We start from the raw sequence: 23,322 nt of genomic DNA on the forward strand, positions 1-23,322 counted from the left end.
ATGATGATGATGATGATGAGGACGATGATGATGATGATGATGATGATGAGGAGGAGGAGGAGGAGGAGGAGGAGGAGGATGCTGATGATGATGTTGATGGTGAGTTACCAAACTCGGTAAATATTTCAAGAAAAGGAACGATTTGAATCGAAAAGAACTATTGGAACGAAAATTTGAAGAGATTTATGTTGATCCAATGACAGAATTTCATTATCATAAAATAATGTAAATAAACGTGGTTCTCAGAAAGCTCTAGACTTTATCGTATTTTAATATTTTAATATAGCGTGATATTAATATAATTTCGACAACCCTTACATGTGTCATGAACAAATCTTTGAGACTGGGCACTGTGTCCTATTATACAAAATGGCGCAGGAAAACTATTATTCTAGATTAAGACAATTAAAAGAACACTAACCCGCTTTAGCTTTCATCTTTTTGGCAAAAATCTTAGGAAAAAATTGTTGTTGTTTTTTTACTCCGGCATAAAAAAAAAGGATGAAGAATAATTCCAATCTACAAATGTGGAACCCAAATTTAGTTCAAAGGTTTTCTGTAGCAAATTGCCAATTAAAATCAAAATTAACTTAGATTTTCTAATAAACAAATGAGAAAAAGTAAAGCCAACAACGTTGTCTATGAGTGGAAAAAAACGTCCGATAGAAACAATTGTTGGTTGTGAACAATATTTTAACTGTATTAGATTAGAGATCTTATTCAATGCCGAATCTGTTTGACCTCTTCTCTGCATTTGATATTATTGAAAATGATTTGGTTCTAAAACGTCTTGGAATTATTGTTGGTTTGTCTCCACGGTATTCAGCTGTATAAAGTCACATTTGATAAATAGAAGACAAATGTACATCATTGAAAAGTTGTTTCAATCAGATTAAATCATTCTTGATGATGGAGTTTCTTAATGTTCTGAATCTTGTCCTGTTCTTTTTTGTTTTCTTCATCAGTCCCATGTCTAAAACTGTCAGAAGGTTTGGTTTCTAAAGTCATCAATATCATGCTAACGACCGAATGACATATCATATTCTGCACCTCAATTTAAATGGCAAAAACGTTGACTATGAATTCTGAAGTAATTGAAAGACGCATACTAAGTCTCAAAGAATGGATGAATATGAATAAACCGAAACTGAATGATGATTATAAAATTGATGGACTGTATTGTCAAGAGCCAATAGCATCCTTTCTGAGGATACCGTGCGTTCTATAAGAGTCCATTATTATTATTATTATTATTATTATTATTATTATTATTATTATTATTATTATTATTATTATTATTATTATTATTATTATATTATTATTATTATTATCATTATTATTATTATATCATCATCATTATTATTATTATTATTATTATTATTATTATTATTATTATTATTATTTATTATTATGCGGGGGGGGGGGGGGGTACAAATAATTATACTTTGAACTTGAGGGAGACTTCTATTTAAACTTTTGACAATAAGGCACATTTTTGGATACTTAATAATTGCTAATCGATCAGCATGTGAACCACCTTGTAATATCAATAAAAGATATCGGCGCTATTCTGCTATGAAGTGGTTCATTGAGAAGATGTGTCCGAGTAAATACGCTTTGTTTCTCGCGTGCTTTCAAAATAGTTAATCTAAACGCGTCGTATGCGTTTACAAATTGTCCAAGACAGTGTAGCCCGGTTATGCTGCATGGTGACTCAGCCAAACCTCTGCTTCATCAATTGCATTGGCTGTCGTTTAAGAATAGAATAAAATTTAAAGGAGGAAAGGGGGGGGGGATAAGAAGAGTAAAACAATGATTTCTTCCTCCATTTGTTTGTACATTCATTTTTTAAATTGGTTCCTATGCAATTTGATCACCAATCTATTTAATAACCATTCATGTTTTCATTCATCCCCCCCCCCCAACCCCCTATTTATTGAAAGGCTCCATTGCTGATGTTTGCCATTCAGTGAAGGCGATTGCATGTGGAAAGCAACTCCGCGACACCCTGATGACTATCTCTGTAGACAGAAGATTGGCGAAATGGAGCTTTTATGACGGACGCCTGGTATGGTGCAAAAAATTGCCATTCTCATATGGAGACATCAAAAATGCCTCATTAGTCTACTACGACCAGGCCTTGCTGGTGACAGAATCTGAGAAGACTGGTCAGGATTCTCGTTTGACTATCACTGTAAGCATATGGCTTTGATTTGTTGTAATATAACCCAACAAAATTGATTTACCACAAAGTTTTACATAAGCGTACAGTGGCCCACTTCTAAACGCTTCTAGATCTTTGGGTTTCGAAGATTAAATTTTAATTTATATTCTCATTTGATCAATTGCGTATGTTGTTGATTTGTTTTCATTAATTGACTTACAATTTCTTGTCAACAAAGCGCCACTCTGTCACGTTTCAAACTCTTTTCTTTACACATAACAATGGATGGAATGTTTTTGTTTATTAAAGAGATAGCTTTTACTCATATTATTTCAACGTATTTTGATAAATGCCACTAAACAATTTAACTGCAATATGTGTATTATGGAGTTGCATTTACCTGGATCGTTTGTTTTTTTTAACTAAAAGTCAATTAATTCGAAATCCCCGTATGTGCGTAAAAGTCATTCAAGCTTGGCAGCTTGTAGAAATGTATCTACATAATATCAAAACTCCATCAGAGAAAACCTATAAACTAAATGAACACTTGTTTTAATACATGATTATCAATAATTGATTGTGGGCTCAACTCTAACCTCTCGTTCTAAGTGTCAAATTATCTCCTACACAGGTTGTGTACCTTGGCGATGGCCAAACCAAAATGTTGACAAGACATGACGTCATCGGTTACTGGACATCCCAAGACAGATGTCAAGTCATGATATTGTGCCAGAAAAATCTTGAATTTGAGGGTAAGAGAGACTTAATGTTCAATTCATTCATGTTATGCAAGGAGCCTCCAAATTTCAATATTGCCCTAACACAATATAGTCCCTTTTTTTAAAAAAAACACTAGAACAGAAAGAAGGCATGCCTTTAACAAATTAAGAAACTATGGAGCAGGCACCGGTGTTAGATAGAAATCTGAACAAGTGTGTATGAAAGGTGCCAAATAAAGCAAGAAAGAAAAAAAACATACCAAAAAATCAGTCTACCTCTGGGCATCGAACCTCAGACTTTCTGATTACCTGAAGGTCTGATGTTCGATCCCCAGTTGAGGAAGACTGATTTTTGGGGATGTCTTTTTTTCTTTCTTGTTTTTTTTTTCTTTCTTGCTTTTGTCTGGAACATTTCATGCACACTTGTTCAGATTTTTATCTTATGATCGGACACCTCTGTAAAGACTATTGGACTTCACCAGCCTCTTGACGCAATTCTCATTCACAAGCTGTACGTTTTAATTGGTTTAGTTTTGGTCTATTTACTTTTTTTGTTTTGGGTTTAGGACTAGGGTTGTTTAGCTTTGTTGGTTGGGTTTTGTATGTATGTGTGTGTGTGTGTGTGTGTGTGTGTGTGTGTGTATTTGTCATTATTAGAGTGGGGGGGAGAGAATTATGTTTATTTTTTAGCATTAGTGATAATGAACAACTATTTTTTTAACTACACAGAGCTATCCTTCTACCACTGGGACCTGATCAACGCAAGTGAAGACGAGAGACAGTACAACGAGATCATGTCGTCTGACAGTATTAAAAAGGACAACCTGTTATTTACAACAATCTCCCCGGCATTATCTCAGGTCGTGCGACTCTCTTTGGTAGATGGAAATGCGAAATCAAAGGATATTGTCAACTCAGAACATGAAGAAAATGAAGATGATGATAAAAATGATGAAGATGATGAAGAACAGCAACTAAAAGTGCAGCTTCGACCAGAGGATTCAATGTTCCAACGCAATCCGGGAACTTTTCCTGCAATGTCTGTGAAGAGAGATGTTAGATTTCGTACAACTCTTGATGCCAGAGGAATTGATCTAAAGCTTCCAGATCAGAATTCATCCCCATTCAACCCAGAAAAAGAAACAGGCGAAATAACAACGAAAAAACAAGTTACGTTTCATCAAGGTGAAAATCCTGAAAACCAATCACAAACCACAAGGAATCCTGCATCAAACAAAACTGACAGTCAGGTTGTACCCGATGTCAAAATTATGCTCTCATGGAATTTACTACATGAAAGTAAAAATACAAATGATTCTCATTCAAACCCTTCGTCAGTCAAGAGCCCATCTAGAGAATCCATTGTGCACCAGTCAAACTCCAATTCCAAGTCTCCAGAGCATACATCGTCAGCTGTTCATTTCGAAGATGAGATTCAAAACCAAGAACGTAAAGAGAGTAGAGAGAATGTAGTAATACAAGTAAATCTGCAAACAGAAAAACAACATATGGATGATGATTTGACTAAAAACATCGATTCTAAAGACAATTTTGTCAATGAAAATCAAACAGCAAGGAAATTATCACAAAGAACCAGCACATTAGAAAAGAATTGGTGCTTTTTGAATCTTGACTTGTCTGCTATTTGCTTTACTGGAGAAGAAAATATTCTCACAGGGACCATGTCAGGCCACGTGCTACTTTTAAATATCCCCACATTCCATATTGCTTGTGTGTTAACGGCTGATGACGGACCCAAGTTAATGGCCGTCGAGAGTCTTGATAGCAAAGTGGACAGTGTGACGTCACCTCATAGAGGACCAATCACCTTTGTCGGCACGTCAGATGATGGAGAGATGTTCGTCAGCGCTGATACAAGGACAGTGTGTTTGTGGGCCAACTCAAACCGGATGTTGGTGGCCGCCATAAAATTTGATTTGGGACAGGAGGTAAGTGAGACGCACTAAGTCAATTTCATCACATTAAATCTATTTCAGAGGTCATTAAATCATCCTGCGTTAACGCGTGAAGTTGTTTCTTTGATTTTAAGTTATGTAGACTTCCTCTGATAATATTTTAAGTATAAATTAGTAGATCTATTAAAGCAATAAAATTCCCTTTATTCATCCCATAGGGGAAATTTATCTCTGGGGTCTATTCCAAGGGAATACTGGAATAACGCAGGCGTCAGCCACAGTGCAGCGCCGCAAATTGAACTAGGACGAGGTGATTTTCTCAAGACCACACAGCGCAGGGGCGGGTGATCATACTCGGTACCTTTCGGGCACGAACCAAAGACCATACAGCTGAGCAACGCTGCCCCTGCAGTGATGGGAGAAGTGTTGAATTATATTAATACTAATACAAAAATTAAACCAAAGGGCAGGTAATCATTGAGACATCGACAGTTTAAATTTCCAACTATAACACAAAAAAGTCACTTGTGTGTCACCTCATATGAACAAAATTTATGTCATGATCACTTAAGCCTGCCGCCTCAATAGTTTTGATATCAGATGTAAGACCTAATGCCAGAAAAAGACTTGAAAATTATAATAGCCAGAAATATGAATTGTTAATTTTCCGCCACTATCACTACTATTATGTTATTGCTCCTCAATAAAACAATTTCAGTGCAACCCCTGAATAACAACATCGTCGGGACGAGGGAGATCATGTCATTCTCCAGGGTTGTGTTTCCAAGATGCCGAAAAAAGGGGTCATGATTAGATTAGAAGTTCAAACCACCGATTATAATTAGACGAATCACAACTGCGTTAGAAAATTTATTAGGTACCTCTGTCAAAGGGCTTATGTGTTGTACTGTATGTATTTTCATTGTTTAGATCCTAGTAAGTGTTCGAACTGCATTTTTTCTTTGTAGTCTATCCAAGTTTGGGATTGGTATGAGAACAGCTATATTATTATTAGACATAGGGACTGAGTACAACATTGAAATCACATAGATGGGGGGGGGGGGGGGATTAGAATTTATGTATTAAGTGTCAATTTCAATTACTGAGTATCCCTATATCGATGACACTGAGCTAAAATGTCATAAAGCTACATTGATTGAGGTTTTTATTACTAACAATATATTAGCACACACACACACACACAAAACGGGGTCACGGTACCGTTAGCGAGAGGATGCGTTGTAAATTTACCCCAAGTGAAATATCCTTGGCTCTAAATTCAATCCAAGGCATCTGACATAACCCGCTTTGAGACGATGAGCCACAGTATTTACGTGTGTAAAATTATGAGACCAGAACTCCCATTTACCTCTCCTAAAAAGTTCATTAAATTTGCTTTCATGTATAAATGGTGCAATACATCTGGCTATCTTTGCGCCCAAAATGAGGTCCCCAAACTGAAGAATTCTTAACGTTTGTCCCTGAAAGCCAAAAAACCCACGAAGGTGCTAAACCTTCTGTCAGATCGAAAAGACTCAGCTAACCTTTCCCTGCTGTTTATTAAACAAATGGCTCCTGGAAAATCTCGTTTATACTCTGTTGCATGTGAAGCGAATGGTCTGTCAAGTGAGTGGTCTTGCTTTTGCTACATTTTCCTTTTGGGAAGGGGGGGGGGGGCGGTTCAAATAGCCCAGTTGATTGAGCACTCGCCTCACAAGCAAAGGGACTCGTGTCGATCCTGAAGCAGTTGAAATTATGCTGCACTATGGTTGACACCTGGGTTATTTTAGTTTTCACTTAAATTGGACCTTGAGCACAAATTTTCTCAGCGGATAAATGATGATATGAATATATGAAATCTATTTATTGAAACATCACATTTATTTTCTTGCAGCTGACGCACCTCGTTATATCCAGGGATGCAGCTGTGATTGCTGTAGTAACCAACCATTGCATCATTCATGTCTGGACTTCCATCGGTACTCCACGTGAGATGGCAAGCTACATGACCACTTTTGACATCCTAGACATTGGAATGTCTGCTGATTGCCATAAGATCATTGTAAAGGGCGAGGATCACAAAGATAGTGAAACCATTCTGGAAATTTTCGAGGTGAAGAATATCGATGATGTGCTGATGCACGTCCAGAGTCGTAAGCAGTCACGTGATGAAGAAAGAAAGAATTCAGTTATTTCCAAGAGGCGAGCCAGCAGACAGATGAGCGACAGAAGGCGATCAAGCAGTGGCCAAGTTCTGACCTCAGCTCAAAGTTAGAAATTCTTAAATAGCAAATAAAAAGATCCTTCAAGAAATCAAAACAAAAAAGTGAATGCAACAGCGGGAGTTAAAAGACAATATTGAACAAACAAAAACAAAAAAGAAAGAAAGAATAGGAACGTTATTTAATTTCAATACAAGTCACAACTATGTTGGAAAGTTTATTACCCTTGTCAAAGGGCTTGTAGAGGTTCATTGTTTTCAATGATGTCGCACTGTTAGCAAATTGTTTCTTTTTGAGCGCATTGTATCTACATGATCAAACTTTTTAAAATGTATGAATCAGTGATGATACTCACAAAAAGTCAAAAAGGAGGAAAAGTCTCGGAAAAACGGAAAACTCACCAAGAACATTCTTGCACCACAGGAAAGTAGGCAGGATGACTTCTTTTGAGTACAATTTTAAAACGCCCGGAGTCCAGTAAAAGGAGGAAATTTTTATATATATATATATTTTTTTTTAAAAAGGAGGTATTTTTTAAAGATTTATTATATATTATTTTTAAAAAAGTAAAAGGAGGAAATGAAGGAAATATCCGCGGATCGAGGATCTGAGGAGGAAAACCGAGGAAAGGAAAGAAAACCACGGATTTCCGCGGATCCGCGGAAAAGTATCATCACTGAACTTTCAACTGCCTTGATTGGAAATGAACTGCAATGCAATGCTAGGATTTAGATTTGGGGGGGGAAAACATCCCTCAACTAATGTTACTTAATTGGCAGGATATAATTCTTCATCGACTTTACGTAAACTTAAAGCCTGAAGCTATGATGATAGGGTGAAATATTTCCCACACTTCAACAAAGTAATAACATTTATTTAGTTTATATTCATCTACCACCATACATACCTGTTATCCTCATCATCAAAATCATCCATTCTTAAAATCATTTTCCTTACCAACCACCAATCTCATCTTTCCACTCCCCCCACCCCCTACCTTTTCGACCATGAATTGCCTTGTCTCAGTTTTTACATCTGGCGCCAGTTTGTCTAGACTGACGCCATAAAAATGGGAGTGTCACCAAAATTCATGCAACTGAGCACATGTGTCAAATTATGACACAAGAGATTATGGTGATTTTTTCACCACTTGACCTGAGCTTTTATCAGAAGAAAATGTTTGAGTTTGACACGGCAAAATCAGCGGAAAATTTCTGAGAAAATCCTCAAATCCCGGAAGTTTTCATCACTGCATCATACGTTCTTCAGGTTTAGCTCTTTTATTTTCATTTTTTTTCCCCTTGAGACAAATTTTACAATTACTCGCATCAAAACAATCATGTTATTCTCACTGACCAAATGCCTCTCATTGCTTTCCTAATAAGAAAATGTTTGTAACCAACATCATTTGTGGAAAGGAGAACAATTCTAATATTAAAGTGCATCAAATGTAGTTACAATATTTTAAATTTCTTATTATTTGTTTTATTATTGTGTTTATTTTGTTTTGAAGTTGGTGGGATAAACGTTTCCGTAATGATAGCATGTAAAAGAGAAAAACTGTATCGAGTATCTAGTATCGCCGGTGATTTCAACATCATTATCAATTTGTGATGATACTTGTTATAGAGAACATTTGAAACCCCACTACCACATTATCTCATTCGTCTGTATGGTTTCATTCATCCTGTTTTATTGATAAAGGGGAAACCCGGAACGTCCATTTTATCTGTTTTCGTATATTAAATTGAAGCTTACATCACATTCAATTTCACATTATTTACATTTTCAGTTATAATGACACGTCACAGTAAATAAATCCATTCAGCAAGTGTGTGGTGCATCACTTGTACTTATCTTCACTTCAATGATATGTAATAGATAACATCTGTATACCGTAGTGCATTACTGGTGTTGGTACTGCTTGATGTCCTTGTACATAAAATTGTAAATTATAGGATAAGTTCAGTACTGTGATCATTGATAGACGAGATGTAACTATATTTTCTTATTTATTTGATTACTGCATCATAAACTGTACTGTTATAATAAATTATCTAAGATAACTCATAATTCATGCATTCTTGTTAATGTTAACAACAATATGGTGTTATTTTGAACTGATTTCTAGTAACATCTAAATTATTGCATCCTTTGATTGATTACATTCCTTGAATAAACATTTTTAATAAAACAAGACAAAAGGCCTGTGTTTTCAATTAGACACTACAAAAAAATAAAAATAAAAAGAAGATGGGTTTGACAAAAGATAATAGATCTAGAGTTTTGATGAATTTAACCATCTAATACTATGATTTTTTAATGTCAATTTGGGCTTCAAGAAAATCTGTATACAAACCGATCAAATTGGTATGAGTAGCAGCTGTGCATAGACAGGAATGACAGATTTGGAGATATACCCTGACAGTGGCCCCCGCATATCCATCAGTGTAATGATATTCTTTTATCTCAATTTTCTTCTCAGAGAGGCTAAATTTAAAGATCAGGCCACCACAGAATGTAAAATATCTTTCTTTATAGATTTTCAATCACGTGAATAATTTGCTTTAATTCCACCCATAATATTGGAAAATCCTATCATTTCTTTGTAAAAACGTAACTGTTGAATAAAGTTTTGAACCCATTGAATAAAAAATCTATTCAATGAATGCAGAACACTTTCGCTCATTTTATAAGCTTAAATAGAGATTGTAAAGATTTTGATTGGCCACCTGAAATAATCTTTTGGGGAATTTGAATACAAATCCGAGCATTTTTGGGGTGAAATTGTCCTTTTTTGAGTGTAGTCGAAGAATGGAGAATTGAAGATTGATAAGAGTAACCATCACCCATTTGGCAAGAGACCATAGCTAAATTATTTTCTGCTCATTTCTTTAACTTTTTTCATTACTGATTAGTATCTATTAGTGCAACTAAAAATATGGAATTCCAAGTGGGGGGGGGGGGGGGGGGGGGGGGGGGGGGGGAACCTGCTTTGATGATTGTACAAATATATTTTTTTACAACATAGTTATAAAATATCCAATAATCTTACTCGAAGGGGTGGAATAAAGGTATTTTTTCATGGCTACGGATTTATTAAATTCATTATTATTTAGTGAGCATTAGCACACGCACTCGCTAGCTCATTGTGTTAAGTGGTCCAATAAAAATAACATTTAATAAATCCAAGGCCATGAAAAAATCCTATATTGTACACAATTTAAATATTAAGTGCACTGTCATAAACCCATGCACGCTGCGTGTGGTGTGAAAATAATTCAATAACAAATAATTCATATTTCAGAATTTATTTATTTCTCCATAGGTCTTCAACATAAAATCTATTGTAATTTTTATTTAAAAATTTTGCAATTTTAACCAATGCAACTTGGTTCTTTGTAAGGAAACAATATTGCTGCTCTCTGAAGTGGGCACATTCAATGTCCTAAAATTAAAATCAAGTGCTTTTCCTAACTCAAATATTTTTATTATCACACTACGCACCTGAAAGGGATATGTCATGTTGACCTTCAAATCCCACCATCTAAAACCCCAATATATATATATTATTTTTATTATTATTATGTCAATGCTACATTCATATATTTACAGCTAAAAAACATGGCAAATTGAAATATTCTTTTTTTCTTTCCGTTCCATATTGACAGCCCAAATTAATCAAAGCATCAAAGTCAGCCGAACATCTCAATAACCCTTTTCGCACGTTTTACTTTCTCAGCCTCCACGAACTCATCTGAAATAAAATAAAATTTGACCCATTAAAATTGCTGAGGAATGGCAAAAGCTGTCTGAATATGAGTTTAAAATCACACAGTGATTAAATAATTGCAAATCAGTCGTAAAACTCCGGTCAATAAAAAAAAGAGATTGTCTTTAAATTCAAAACGACACCCTAAGATTCATTTGAGCTAAATTGTATGCAAATATCAATGGATAAAATAGCATAAAAGCCTCTTATAATTAAGACTAAAATAAACAATCAAAATTCAAATTCAGCCCTCGAAAGCGGTGCTGATGTGTTTTACCATGTTTCGTCTCACGAACCCAAGGATTTTCTTAAAATTCTATTTGTAACTGGAGCAAATGTGATATTCCTTTGTGGGAAAAAATTTTGAGCAATACATTTGATATTTTTAAAGAAAAGAAAAAAAGTCTTCTGCAGCTAGAGCTGGTTAAAACTTTAGTTCTTATTTATGAGAATAACAGCACTTGGGATATTTCAATATCACATCAGTGGCAAGTAAAAGGAATATCATGAAAATCAGAATATTATAGAGCACATAAGAAAGAGCAAGACAAAGGGAGGTGAGTTCAAATAGAGAAGATCCTAAAAACAATCTGGCCACGCGGCTAGTCAAAAACAAGCCAAAAATATTAACTAGATACTTAATACTGCTACCAGAGATACATTTGGATATTGCAATCTATGTAAATGATTGATGACAACATATAAATTAATAATAGAGAGAGGGTTTATAAAATATAAAAAATATCCCAAAAATACGAATTATTGATTCAACTGGATCTCAGTTAGGGCTAGTGCAAAACCAAAAAGTCTCATTTAAAAAAAAAAAAAAAAAAAAAAAATGTGTCAGGGCACAAATGATAACTTGGGATAAGTCAAAGGCCCCCACCCCAGAAAAGTACCTTGATCAAACAGAAAATACAAAGAATGAAGTATAATAGATGAACACAAACCAGTAAAAAAATTATTGTAACTAATTTTACATTTATGATGATGTATACAAATCCCCAGGAAAAAAAAAGTTCCAACTTATTATCTTTTTAAAAAACTAGTAAAAAGCCCGCATTCGATATTACCTGAATCATTTTCTTGATTAGCTTGATTACGATTAGATGCACATTTTAATCGATGTGCTTGTCGTCGCTGCCATGCTTTATTCGGCATGATTTTAGTTTATCAGTCAGTAGATATCAATATCAATAAGTTGCAAGTCTTTACCACGCTTTACTTGGGAGAGCTTTGAACTACCTTCAATACTTCACAAATTAAAATGGCGGCCGAGAATCAAAACAATGGTCAAGATAGGAAATTTTAAACTTTCACAAATCTACCAAGGTTTGTTCTAGAGTTTTTAAATGCTTCTATATGATGACAAATTGAATAAATAAACGCTTGACAAAAGATCAACAGTGAAAATACAAATTGAAAGAATACTGGGGGTGTAGGAGCTTTCGGAATGTCTCCCCTTTACTTAACTTATGTGAGGTCAAATGAAAATCTGAAGCAGACGCGAAAAATATCAAGTCCCCGAATGTGTCTACTTTTGGTTTGTTCGGGCTTGAAGCTAGACAGAAGCAATTAACAGTTGGCCGACAACGTTTAATAAATATTTCCCAGGGCAATAATTATCACATCGATGGCATAAAAACGACAGTAATATTAGTTGATGTTGTTAATCTGTGAAAATTGTTTAAAATTTCTGTAAATCCGAATACCTTCATGTGATCAAGTGAATAATATCAGTATGAAAGCCACGATTTGCTGAAAAATGCCAATCTGACAGTTCCTAGCAAACACCCCCCCTCCTCGCTCAGGAATTTCTGTACTTGATGGACACCCCCCCCCCCTTTATTTTTCCACGCAACCACATTCCAAAACACACACACACACACATGTATAGATAGTTCGAAGTTGACGTCACTCAGGTCTTTGTTATTGTTTTTTACCATCCGCGTTTATGAGTAATTCTCACTAAGCTGGATTAACCTGACTATAAACGATCATCGTTGCACACAGTTTTGTGTGTTGGTCCGTTATACTTCCGGATGGCAATGTTGTGAACTTCTTAGCCAAGCGCATACCATCTATAAACCACAGAACACACACACACGCGCACACATACAAACATACACGCAATGAGAAGACACTACTACATAACAACACGGATCACCGCTAAATCAACAACGCAGCGGAAGTACGGATTCTACTGGACAGATAGAGTTGAGGGTGTGGTCATAAGTTAAACCTGGGTATTATCCACCCGAAACCATCACATTGAAAGCATCAAAGGGGCAATAAGAATACTTGTTGTCATTAATAGATGAAAACTGTTGAAAACTTAGTGTAGGTCTGAAATCCTTAAAGTAATTAAGTGAATACATTATTTCGAATGCAACGATTTGCTTGAAAACGCCAAACTGACAACTTTTTACAGTGTAGAAATTGGTTGATTTTGATACTGTTAGTGTTGTCGGTAAATTTTTTATGATATCTGTTTGACTTAACGAACTTTCAAACTGACTTTAAATTACAAAAGGAAATCAAGTTATCTGTTTATCTATCTGTAAAAAATAAATTTCTAATTTTCAAATCTTACACTAGAGTTGTGCACCGTACAATTTTTTTTATTGACTCAAATAAGCACAATGTTCTCCACAAGGCTATATTTTTTAAAGAAAGGATATATATAGTTATGATTTGTAATAATTAAAAAAGGATTAAAAGCTAAGATTAGATAGTGTTCAAATTACAATGATAAATGTTATATTCCAATTTCAATTGACTCACTGGAATAAGACTCTCGTTTGTAACCTCTTTTAAGTTGAGATGATTTGTCCTTGTTTCCAACACGATCAAGATATAATGGTCTCCCACCAAATATTGCACCCTGTTTCTCATTTAAGACCGACGTCGCTTCTGAAGGATGTTTGAACTCAATGAAAGCAAACCTTTAGATGGAAGAGAGTAAAAGGTAAAATACTTAGGATGACTCAATGAAGCTTTGTACAACTTATGTTATCAAAATATGTCGCAGAAATGTGGTGAAAAATCAAGGCACAGTGAGCATACAATATTAAATAATTATAACAATTCTTCCAGTAACAGTTCGTCATTGCAGCGCTTTTTTGGCCTTACATATTATTTGTTGTGTGTAACCTAGGAAATGATCATGGTAACATTCTCACTTATATTGCCAAGTTCCAACACCTTGTGCGAATACTTTAACCTGTGACAAAATTTCACATATTCATATATCTGCTATATAGGGCATGCATCAGAACAGCAATACAAAACAAGACCACAACGGAACTCATCCAAGTTACAAGATGATCTCATGAATTGACAATGGTTTTGAAAAATCAAAGGAGGAAGACAAGACTAAAACTGATTAAAGTGATGCTCATGTTATGATGTTTTGTGATTTATTTTTTTTTAGGTAGGAATGTATCAACATGCTTAGTATAATAGTAGAGGAACTTTATCCCCCCCCCCCCCCCCCTCTTCCCCCCCATGATAATGGTTTCAAAAAAATCGTATTTTATACATCGTGTGAAATTGAGCTTTTTTATATCGTGCAATATCCACTAAATGAGCTCAAAGTGCTTTACAAGGGGTCCCTGGCTAACAGCAGCATTTAACATTTAGGACGGTACATGACCCCTGTTAGGCGATGTTACAATTTTTTTCGGACAGAGACATCACTGTAAACGGCCAGGTACTCATTTTACACCAGAGTATGGTGAGAGAATGTGAGTAAAGAGTCTTTTCCAAGGACTCAACTATGCGCCAAGTGAGGCTCGAACCCAGGACCTTCCGATCCGAAAGCGAGTGTCATACCACTAGACCACATAGCCGTAAAGGTGAAATTCAGGATCTAAAATGTTGAGAGATATACAAGGAAAACATCCAACAATCGTTTTCACTCTGTACCTCCTTTTTCCAAAGTCTTTCCTTGTGCTGGTGATAACAACACCCCAAGTCACCTTTTCATTGGTCCATCAAATAGAAGCAAGATTAAGACAATAGCTTATCAAAAAGGAAGGAAGAGGAGGAAGACCACGTAATAGCATCATTTTGCAGTGTCTGGTTGGGTTTTTGTACTCTTTTTTTCAAGTGTGACATTCTCAAAATGAGACTTTTGTTACATTATTTCCTATTTATTTTTCTTATTTCTGAACCTTAAATTCTGTGTGATTGATAATTGACAAGATACAATTTTTTTGTCTGAAGCATTTTGATGTTTTATAGTTTTGTAAAATTTGATTATTTTTTGGTATAATATTATCTTTGCAAAAATTCTCAAACAGTATTTTTTTAAATCACACTCAAAACTAAGCAACTGATAACACATCATACAGTTTAAATATCTAAAGTTCAACTTCTCCTTTGACACCATTGAATCACAGGAGACTATGTAAGACAAAGCAGATTAAGACAACAGAAGTATATTCATGAATTGTCATCATCTGTGACCTGCCTGTTAGGAGAAACATCAAAAGTTGACTTGATCTGGCAGGGCTCACCTGTCAAACACACATGAAATTCAATGAGACCCTTAGCTCCCCAAGACAATACACATAAGTCATCAGGATTGTTATAAAACTTAAGCGTTTTCTGAGGAAATAATCGAGTTTGCGATTAAATCACTGGCTTTTAGAAGACACTTTAAGCTGCAATTAATCTCTGAAAATTATAAGTTCCTCACACTTTGGATCCATGGAGAGAATGACTGATAAAACAAAATTTTTAAATGTCTCACCCTATGTGCTTCTGTTTATCACTGAAAGGCATTCTGATGTCTGAGGTTGTTGTGAACAACTTCTGTAAACCTTCCTTAAGTTCAGCCTTTGTCTGACCATATGGTAAGTTCTTCACAAATAAAATACAATCGTTATCTGCAAGATCAAAAATCCAAAAATGGAAAAATAGAAAATCAATACAACCCCTCTGTCTTCAATCCTTTTTATTTTTTATTTCCAATATAAGTTTATTAAAAAACAATGTAAAGGAGCTTTGTTTGGAGATAAGCCGCATGAAACCCAAATAGAAAAATATTAGCAATATCAGAGCACTCACATTTATGTGCTTACAGAAATGATAAAACTTACAACATCATTAAAACGTGACATAAATCAAACAGCAAAAGAAAGATATATGAGTACTTCTATAACTTTTATATGTTTTAACTTTGTTGGTAATTTTTTTTTTCACACGAAGGAGTGCGATTGCTCGAATCAAATGTATATTAATTTTAGCATGAGTTAAATCACTGAAGATTTTTAATGCTTATTAAATAATGACATTTCAAAAAGATAGGAAAATATCGAATCTATTTATTAATCAAAAATGTCTCATCTTCCTTTCAGAATCCATTATGCTGAAAATAACAGGATATATATATATATATATATAAAGTTGACTCACTCTGATTTTTTTGTGAATCAGATTGGGGAGCAGTTTTGTTTTTCTTCTCCAGTCCTTTTATTTCATTCTTCTCAACAGTCTGACCATTTTCTTTTGTTTCTGAAATGAAGCAAACAAACGAATGCAATAGACTGAACACAATTCTATGTATTTAACTAATCTTTTACAGCAATTCAACTTTTTCTGAAAGCGTGGAAATCGTAACTTTGACAAGACTAAACAATCAATCACAAATTCATGCTAGAACTGAAAAATCATTCATCCCAAATTTTCAGTGAAATGGTGATTTGAATTAAGAGGGAGGAAAAAACGACCAAAAACACAATAATTTTTTATGAAGATTTGTTTAAAAGCATTAAAAGCAAATTTGCCAAAGGAAATATATAAAAAATCTGTATAAAATTTTGGGGAGATAATCATCCAAAAATAATTATTTTCACCCTTGTTTCACTTTAAAATGCTTTAAAACTTTTGCAGTGCAGTTCAAATTGTTCACATTTTCATTTATTTAAAAAATTACAATAATTTCACCAATGTCCATTGAATGCTTAGCAATTTACAGACACAAATCTTACATGGGCCGGTCTAAAACAATGCAAGTGCAGAAGGAGCAGACTTTGCAGAGTCTGGGGACAGCAAAAGACTGCAAATCACATTGCCAAAACCACCCGTTCATTGACTCAGTGAACAAACAGAAAACTTAGTTTAACTACCCCTATGCTAGAACTCTTATTTGACCATCCACAAAAATAGTCATTATTGTAGTTCACAGCAAAAGAAAGAGGATGTTGAAGGCATGATTCGGGAGAAAGGAGATTTAAATAATTTGAAGTTTAAGAAACAAAGGCATTTCAATTCGCAGTTAAAATTACTTACATTTCTGCTTCCTTTTATCTCATCAAAAACATTGTCTTTTAATCTAAGATCAAAGTGCAGTTCTCTAATTGTACATCTGCATTTCCACAAACCTGAATTTTCATACTTTTCAACCACGACTTTTGCTTTCCACTTCAACTTTGCCAAGGCATTTCCTTTTGATTTCTTTAAGTACTCCAAACAAGTTTCAAAATCTTCCTCATTAATCTGGGAAAGAATGTCAGAGCAATGTATAACAAACATTTGACTTAATTGCAAATAAAATGTGCAGGCTATGAAACAAGGTCTAATTAATGTACCCAGTTTATTTATTCCTCTATCTTTCCCCTATAAAAATGTAACAAAATTTTTTTAAATACCTGGCATACGTTATTAGTTATCAATTTCAAGACAATATTTTTATTTTACACAGTGGTAAGTGGAAAATCAGAGGTAAAAGTAGAAGTTAAATATACAAGGGAGATAAAAGGAAAGGGAGAAATATGTGAGAACAAAAAGTAAGGGGAATTGAGAAATAATTACATTGATGATACTTAAGGCAACTCAATTCCTTGTTCTAGTTTAAACTATAATAAAAATGGATGTTTATAATGAAAGGATTGATTGTCATTAGGTTGAACATTTTTCTGAGTCTTTTAGTAAAAGAGTAAGATGAATGAAAATCAATGATTACTTTTATGCTGCATATGTTTCATTTTCCAATGACTATCGGCATAGTTATAAAATTGAACTTATTGACAGTATGTCAGTATGCTACACTCCACAAATATTCTTCAAATATCTTTATATACTACATAAAATGCCTTACCGTTATACTTCAATTATCTTTATATACCATATAAACACCTTTACATTATAACTAAATGATCGTTTACTCATAATCTGAGGTGATTTTTTCACCTTCATCAAATTATATAATAAGTTTTATCAAAGCCATGAGCATAAATAGTAGCTAAAATCATAGGAAAGTGAAAGATGGGGAGCAGGTACTATTGAAAGGTAAAAATCTTGATAGATGAGACTGATACTGATACAGAGCTAGATAAAACAAATCAAAAAATTACCAAAACAGACAAAAAACAAAACAAAAATCAGCCATCCTCGAACAATTGAGGACTGAATTTTTTGGGGACAAATACTTACAATAGTAGGATCATTGAAGAAATTTATCAAACAGGCCTGATAGTATTTGCTGAACTTCCAAGATTTCTCGCCACTCTTCCACTGATGCAAATAATTCAAAGTACACTTTACAAGATTTTCTGTTTTCGTTTCTTTTTCTGGTTGTGGGTTTTTATCTCCTCCATCTCCATCATCTACTTTTAATGATTGTGCCCCATTCTTACTTTTCTTCTTCTTTTTCAGCGTATTAGACTCATCTTCCACTGCTATAGTCTTTTCATGCTTATTTTTCTCCTTAGTCTGTGTATTGTCATTAGCATCTCCATCTTCCTCTGTAGTCCTTTTCCTTTTCTTACCTTTCCTTTGTTGTATAGCTTCCTTTTCTTTTACCTCAGGCAAAATCTCCTGGTCCTTACTATTTTTCTTTTTACTCTTAGGCTGTGGGCTCTCTGTAACTGATTCATTGACATCCCCCCCTCCTTCTAAACACATTTTCCTTTTATTTTTCTTAGGTTGTACATCTTTATTCACTGATTCGATGTTGCTTTCTTCAACTGGCAAACCTTTTTTCTTCTTACTTGCATTCTTTTGCTGTGAATCATCACCTGGAAAAAAAAAATATTAAAAAAAATATATTTATATATATATATTAGAGCTTTTATATCACTCAATATCCACTAAATGTGCTCAAAGTGCTTTACAAGCGATCCCTGACCAACAGCAATGCATAATCCGTAGTACGAGACATGATGCCTGTTAGGCGATGTTACATTTTTTCCGACAGATACAACGCTGTTGATGGCCAGACCTGAGTACAGTGAGAGAATGTGAGTAAAGAGCCTTTTCCAAGGACTCAACTATGCCCCGAGCGCGAGGCTCGAACCCAGGACCTTCCGATCCGAAAGCGAGTGTCATACCACTAAACCACATAGCCGCACAAAATGTTTAAAAGTGAAATGTCAGTAACGTAGTGCTAAGAACATTTCTCTTCAATAAGTAAGAACATAATAGTTTGGAGCCCGGGATGGCCAAGGCCATTCGGGCACCGGATTGGATATCCACGAGTCACATATCGAGCGTGCAACTCAAGCTGCTCGCTTAGCCTTGATACCCGGGTTGGTCTCGTGAGGGTCAACCGGGATTTACAAATTTGCCCCCCGATATACCTCAAGCCCCCTCACCACGTCAAGGACGTCCGCCTTGGTACGCTGCTATTCCCCCGCGGAGTATTGCGTTCCAGTGTGGGGTAGAGGCAGGAACGTTGAGAAGGTAGATGTTAAACTTCGCAAGTTAATGCGCATAGTGTCAGGAACGCTGGCAACAACGCCTTGAGAATGAGCTCTGAAGGAAATGCTGAGAAATTATGACCTATGGAATAAAAGAAAGTGGTCCTCTACAGCTATGAAGCCAACTATCTTTTTTTTTTTGGGGGGGGGGGGGGGGGGGGGGGGTGAACGTGAAACATAACTTTTTGTTATCTTTGGAAGATACCCATCAAAAACTACTTTCCAACATATCTGGCTCAATTCCATCAACCCTTATATCTGTTAGGCCTAAGCGCAATACAATAATATGAATTCTTAATAAGTACACATGTACGAATAATACTTGAGGCTACTTATAGATAATGACAATGTGATTATTCTTGTATGTATGTGTAGTTTTTTAAGTGAAGTCTTCTGCTACCATTTTTTCACATAGGTCAACTTCAATTAGAGGATTTATTTCCTGTTCAATCAAAGTTTTCATTGAATTGGTACAGAAATTTTCTTTTAATCTATATCTGAGCAATGTTACAGGTCATATATTATTTTTACCCGATGAATGTTCATTCAACAGTGATTTATCTCTGCTGTGACTCCTCTTTTGCTTTTTAGAACTTTCAGCATGGTTTAGTGTACGCATAATTGATTTGATTCTGAAAGGAGAAATAAAAGAACCAATTATCAACAATTTATATTTCAAGATCATATAGAATTTTAGATAATAAAAATTACTTCCATATTATTATGTACCAAGCTACAATTCACAAAAATAACAAATAAATTTAAATCTAATAAGTGTACACCTATTTCAATTTTCAAACCAGTCTGATCAGTGATCAGCTCAATTCGTTGATTACAATTACAAGCATGATTGTAACCACACTAGAGGGGTGAAAAACCATCACTTACTATCTCTCATGACATGGATTGTTACATAAACTCAATAATGGACTTCCAGCAGAAACTTTCTCAACACAACTACAGTTGACTTTGGATAAGTTGATGTCCAGGGAACAAGACAAAAAATTGCATTATCTGATAATCGACTTAAGTGGAGTTCACCAAAATCATTTTGTATATCTTTGACGTGATTATATCTATATATTGTATATCTTTGGCGTTGGAGCTGCCCTATTGTATGGCTATGTGGTTTGACACTCGCCTTGGGATCGAAAGGTCCTGGGTTCAGCTTCGCTCTGCGCATAGTTGAGTCCTTGGAAAAGGCTCTTTACTCACTCTCATCGCACTCAGATGTAAAATGAGTACCTGGTCGTTAAAAGCTTTGTCTTTGTAGAAAAATATTGTAAAATCGAGTAACAGGCATCGAGTCTTGTTTACACATTATGTGCTGAGTCCTTGTTGGTCAGGGATCCTTTGTAAAATGCTTTGATCAAGTTTAAGCTATACAAAAGCTCGTTTTGTTTTTAATCTTTATTTTATCTTATTTTTCAGATGGCACAAAGACATTTTTATCTCGAAATGCAATTCTAGTAATTTTCTGTTGTTTGTAATAAGCAATGATTCATGGTTATTTGTTAATTGGAAACCCATTCAGAGTCACATCATTGTATTAGGTGGTGAAGAACTTTTGCCCATATAAACCTGTGAAATTTAAGATAGTTGCAAACAAAGTAAAGAATGATCGTTAACTTGACAATGATAATATAATACAGTTAGATTTATTGATAACTATTGGTAGATAATTGTATTTTTACTTTTAATTTAAGACAGAGTAATGAAAGGACCTCATGTCCAAAATAGGATACACCAATTAAAAATTTATTGAGTATTTCTCTTGAGAAATTTTACAAACACGCAAACATAAATGAATACACTTTTAAGTAGTAAAGCTATAACTTGTATCATATAATCAACTTGCTTACATTGTCCTTAAGAGCTGTTAAGGCCATGGACCTGGAATTTATCCCTCTATTTCTCTAATCGAAGTGCTTAATCACAGTAGTACTGCGAATAGTGGGGCCACTATTTTTTTTTTGGAATCCGTCTTCTTTTTACAGAACATTGCAAGGAATAAATGTACAATCCACCCCCCCCCCCCCCCCCCCCCCCCCCCCCCCCACCTCTTTTTTAATTTTTAAAACTCTCTCTCTCTCTCTCTCTCTCTCTCTCTCTTGGTTCCTTTCTAGTTTCTAGCAAATTGTCATATTCGTCCCCACTCTGATCTCAAAAAGTGTATAAAAAGAATAAATAATTAAAAAGCAAACAAACAGAAATATTCAGAGAGCGACCAAATGGTCAGATAGAGGAGAAAAAAACAAACAATAATTTTTTTTAAAATAAAAACAATTTTAAGAAATTCATGCTCAGAAACGGAACACAAGGCCAAACATAAAGGAGAAAAGAATAGACTCGCACACAAAAAAAAAAAAAGAGGTGGGGGAGGATGAGTTATCCCTTGCAACGTTCTGTAAAAAGAAGACGGAATTTAAAAATAAAAAAAAAGTGGCGGAACCAGGATTGAACCTGCAACGTCGATTCTGGTAAAACTTCCAGGGCAGACGACTAAACCATTCGGCCATGACACACACTTCGAAGTCGACGCATATTGTGTATATGTAATAACAACTGATTTAATGTTGGTTAATTTTATGTTTTTATAGATATTTTATTAACTTCCTTATTTCTATATGTGCATTCAGAAACATTCCATATTCTGGAATGTGGATAATTGTTTAGAAGACAGGTGTCTGGGGATAATCACAGCGGCAACCTCCACTACATCGTTATCAAAACTATAGCAACCACCACCACCATTACATCATCATCCGCCTCGTCATCATCGCTACCACCAACACTACACCACACCCACAACCAGGCCATGCGAAAGCTCCTACTACATCCCCAGTTGTTTTTTATAATGTTCTAGATAGTTCTAGTTCTATCTCTTGAGTCTCTAGTCTCTAGTTCCAGTAGGAGGGGGGGGGGGGGGACTTTTGTTGTTTTTTTTTTTAAGTCTCCCCCCTCCCAAACCCCATACTAGAACATTATAAAAAAAAAGTTTTCCCCCTCCCAAACCCCCAACTAGAATAAGAATACTGGGGATGTAGGAGTAGGAGCTTTGGGAAGGCCTCCCCTCTCTCAGCTCTGTCTCTCCCACTTTATCTCAATCTCTCTTACTCTATTTTTCTTTCTTTCTGCCCTCCCCCCCCCAACTATTTTTTGTCTATCTTAATAGTGTAGGTAGGGGGCCAATAATAACACTATCGCCATCTATATTCTTCAATAGCACACAAACAATTTTTACGGGTACGGCACTGGCACTGCACGGGAGGTCTCCCTCTCTTCTCTAACTAAATAATTATGAAAATATTTACCGGGTTAATACCTACCTCTGTGATAACGAATACGTATTAAATTCAACAAGGACGCTTTGAAGTGAAAATTTATGTTCAAATTACACTAATATTGACATTTGCATGTCAGTAAATGAAAATGAGCAGTATCAGTATCAGTAAGTAAAGTCAGAACCAGCCACAAGCTGACAACGAACATGTGTTTGCTTGGGTTCACGCCCGGGGTCACGATGTGTTTCGTTTGTTTCTGTTTATATTCATGTTTTTTAAAATAAAGCTTTGAGATATTAGAGCCCCGTTCAGATATAAATGTATTATTAATTATTATATAAAGTCACCATACCCCTGATCCTGCCATCGTGTTTTTGTTTTTGTTTTTATTTTTGTTTTTTGTTTTTTGTTGGGTTTTTTTTTTGTTATAGTTTGTTTTGTGTGTGTGGTTTTTTTTTTTCCAACGGTACATAGAAAAAGTAAGGGAGAGAGAGAGAGAGAGAGAGAGAGAGAGAGAGAGAGAGAGAGAGAGAGAGAGAG

General features: G+C 35.1%; 2 protein-coding genes across 9 annotated transcripts in view; one reads left to right on the forward strand and one right to left on the reverse strand.

Annotated features, from left to right (window-relative positions):
- The window catches only part of LOC144972689 (uncharacterized), a 39,162-nt gene extending 29,937 nt beyond the window's left edge, over positions 1-9,225 (forward strand). For all 7 annotated transcript variants that reach the window (XM_078914223.1, XM_078914217.1, XM_078914218.1 and 4 more), the window contains 4 exons: positions 1,944-2,194; positions 2,796-2,916; positions 3,613-4,832; positions 6,694-9,225. In XM_078914223.1, coding sequence (XP_078770349.1) covers positions 1,944-2,194; positions 2,796-2,916; positions 3,613-4,832; positions 6,694-7,074 — 1,973 coding nt within the window. In that variant the 3' untranslated portion in view covers positions 7,075-9,225. The remainder of the gene's footprint in view (positions 1-1,943; positions 2,195-2,795; positions 2,917-3,612; positions 4,833-6,693) is intronic.
- A 1,091-nt stretch (positions 9,226-10,316) lies between these two features.
- Positions 10,317-23,039, reverse strand: LOC144972690 (uncharacterized). Of its 2 annotated transcripts, XM_078914224.1 has the most exons (8): positions 22,828-23,039; positions 20,030-20,130; positions 18,234-18,817; positions 17,183-17,297; positions 16,215-16,313; positions 15,550-15,685; positions 13,578-13,738; positions 10,317-10,778 (listed from the first exon to the last, which is right to left on the reverse strand). In XM_078914224.1, exons 2-8 carry the CDS (start codon positions 20,115-20,117, stop codon positions 10,717-10,719), a joined length of 1,245 nt encoding a protein of 414 aa, XP_078770350.1. In that variant the 5' UTR covers positions 20,118-20,130; positions 22,828-23,039; the 3' UTR covers positions 10,317-10,716. The 2 variants fall into 2 exon arrangements, with proteins under 2 accessions (XP_078770350.1, XP_078770351.1); XM_078914225.1 differs by lacking the exon at positions 20,030-20,130 and having other exon boundaries at positions 22,828-22,965.
- Positions 23,040-23,322: the final 283 nt, after the last annotated feature.

The sequence above is a fragment of the Berghia stephanieae genome, chromosome 5 (genome assembly GCF_034508935.2).
Source record: "Berghia stephanieae isolate SIO BIC M18660-M18661 chromosome 5, UCSD_Bste_1.3, whole genome shotgun sequence".
Classification (NCBI taxonomy): Eukaryota; Metazoa; Mollusca; class Gastropoda; order Nudibranchia; family Aeolidiidae; genus Berghia; species Berghia stephanieae.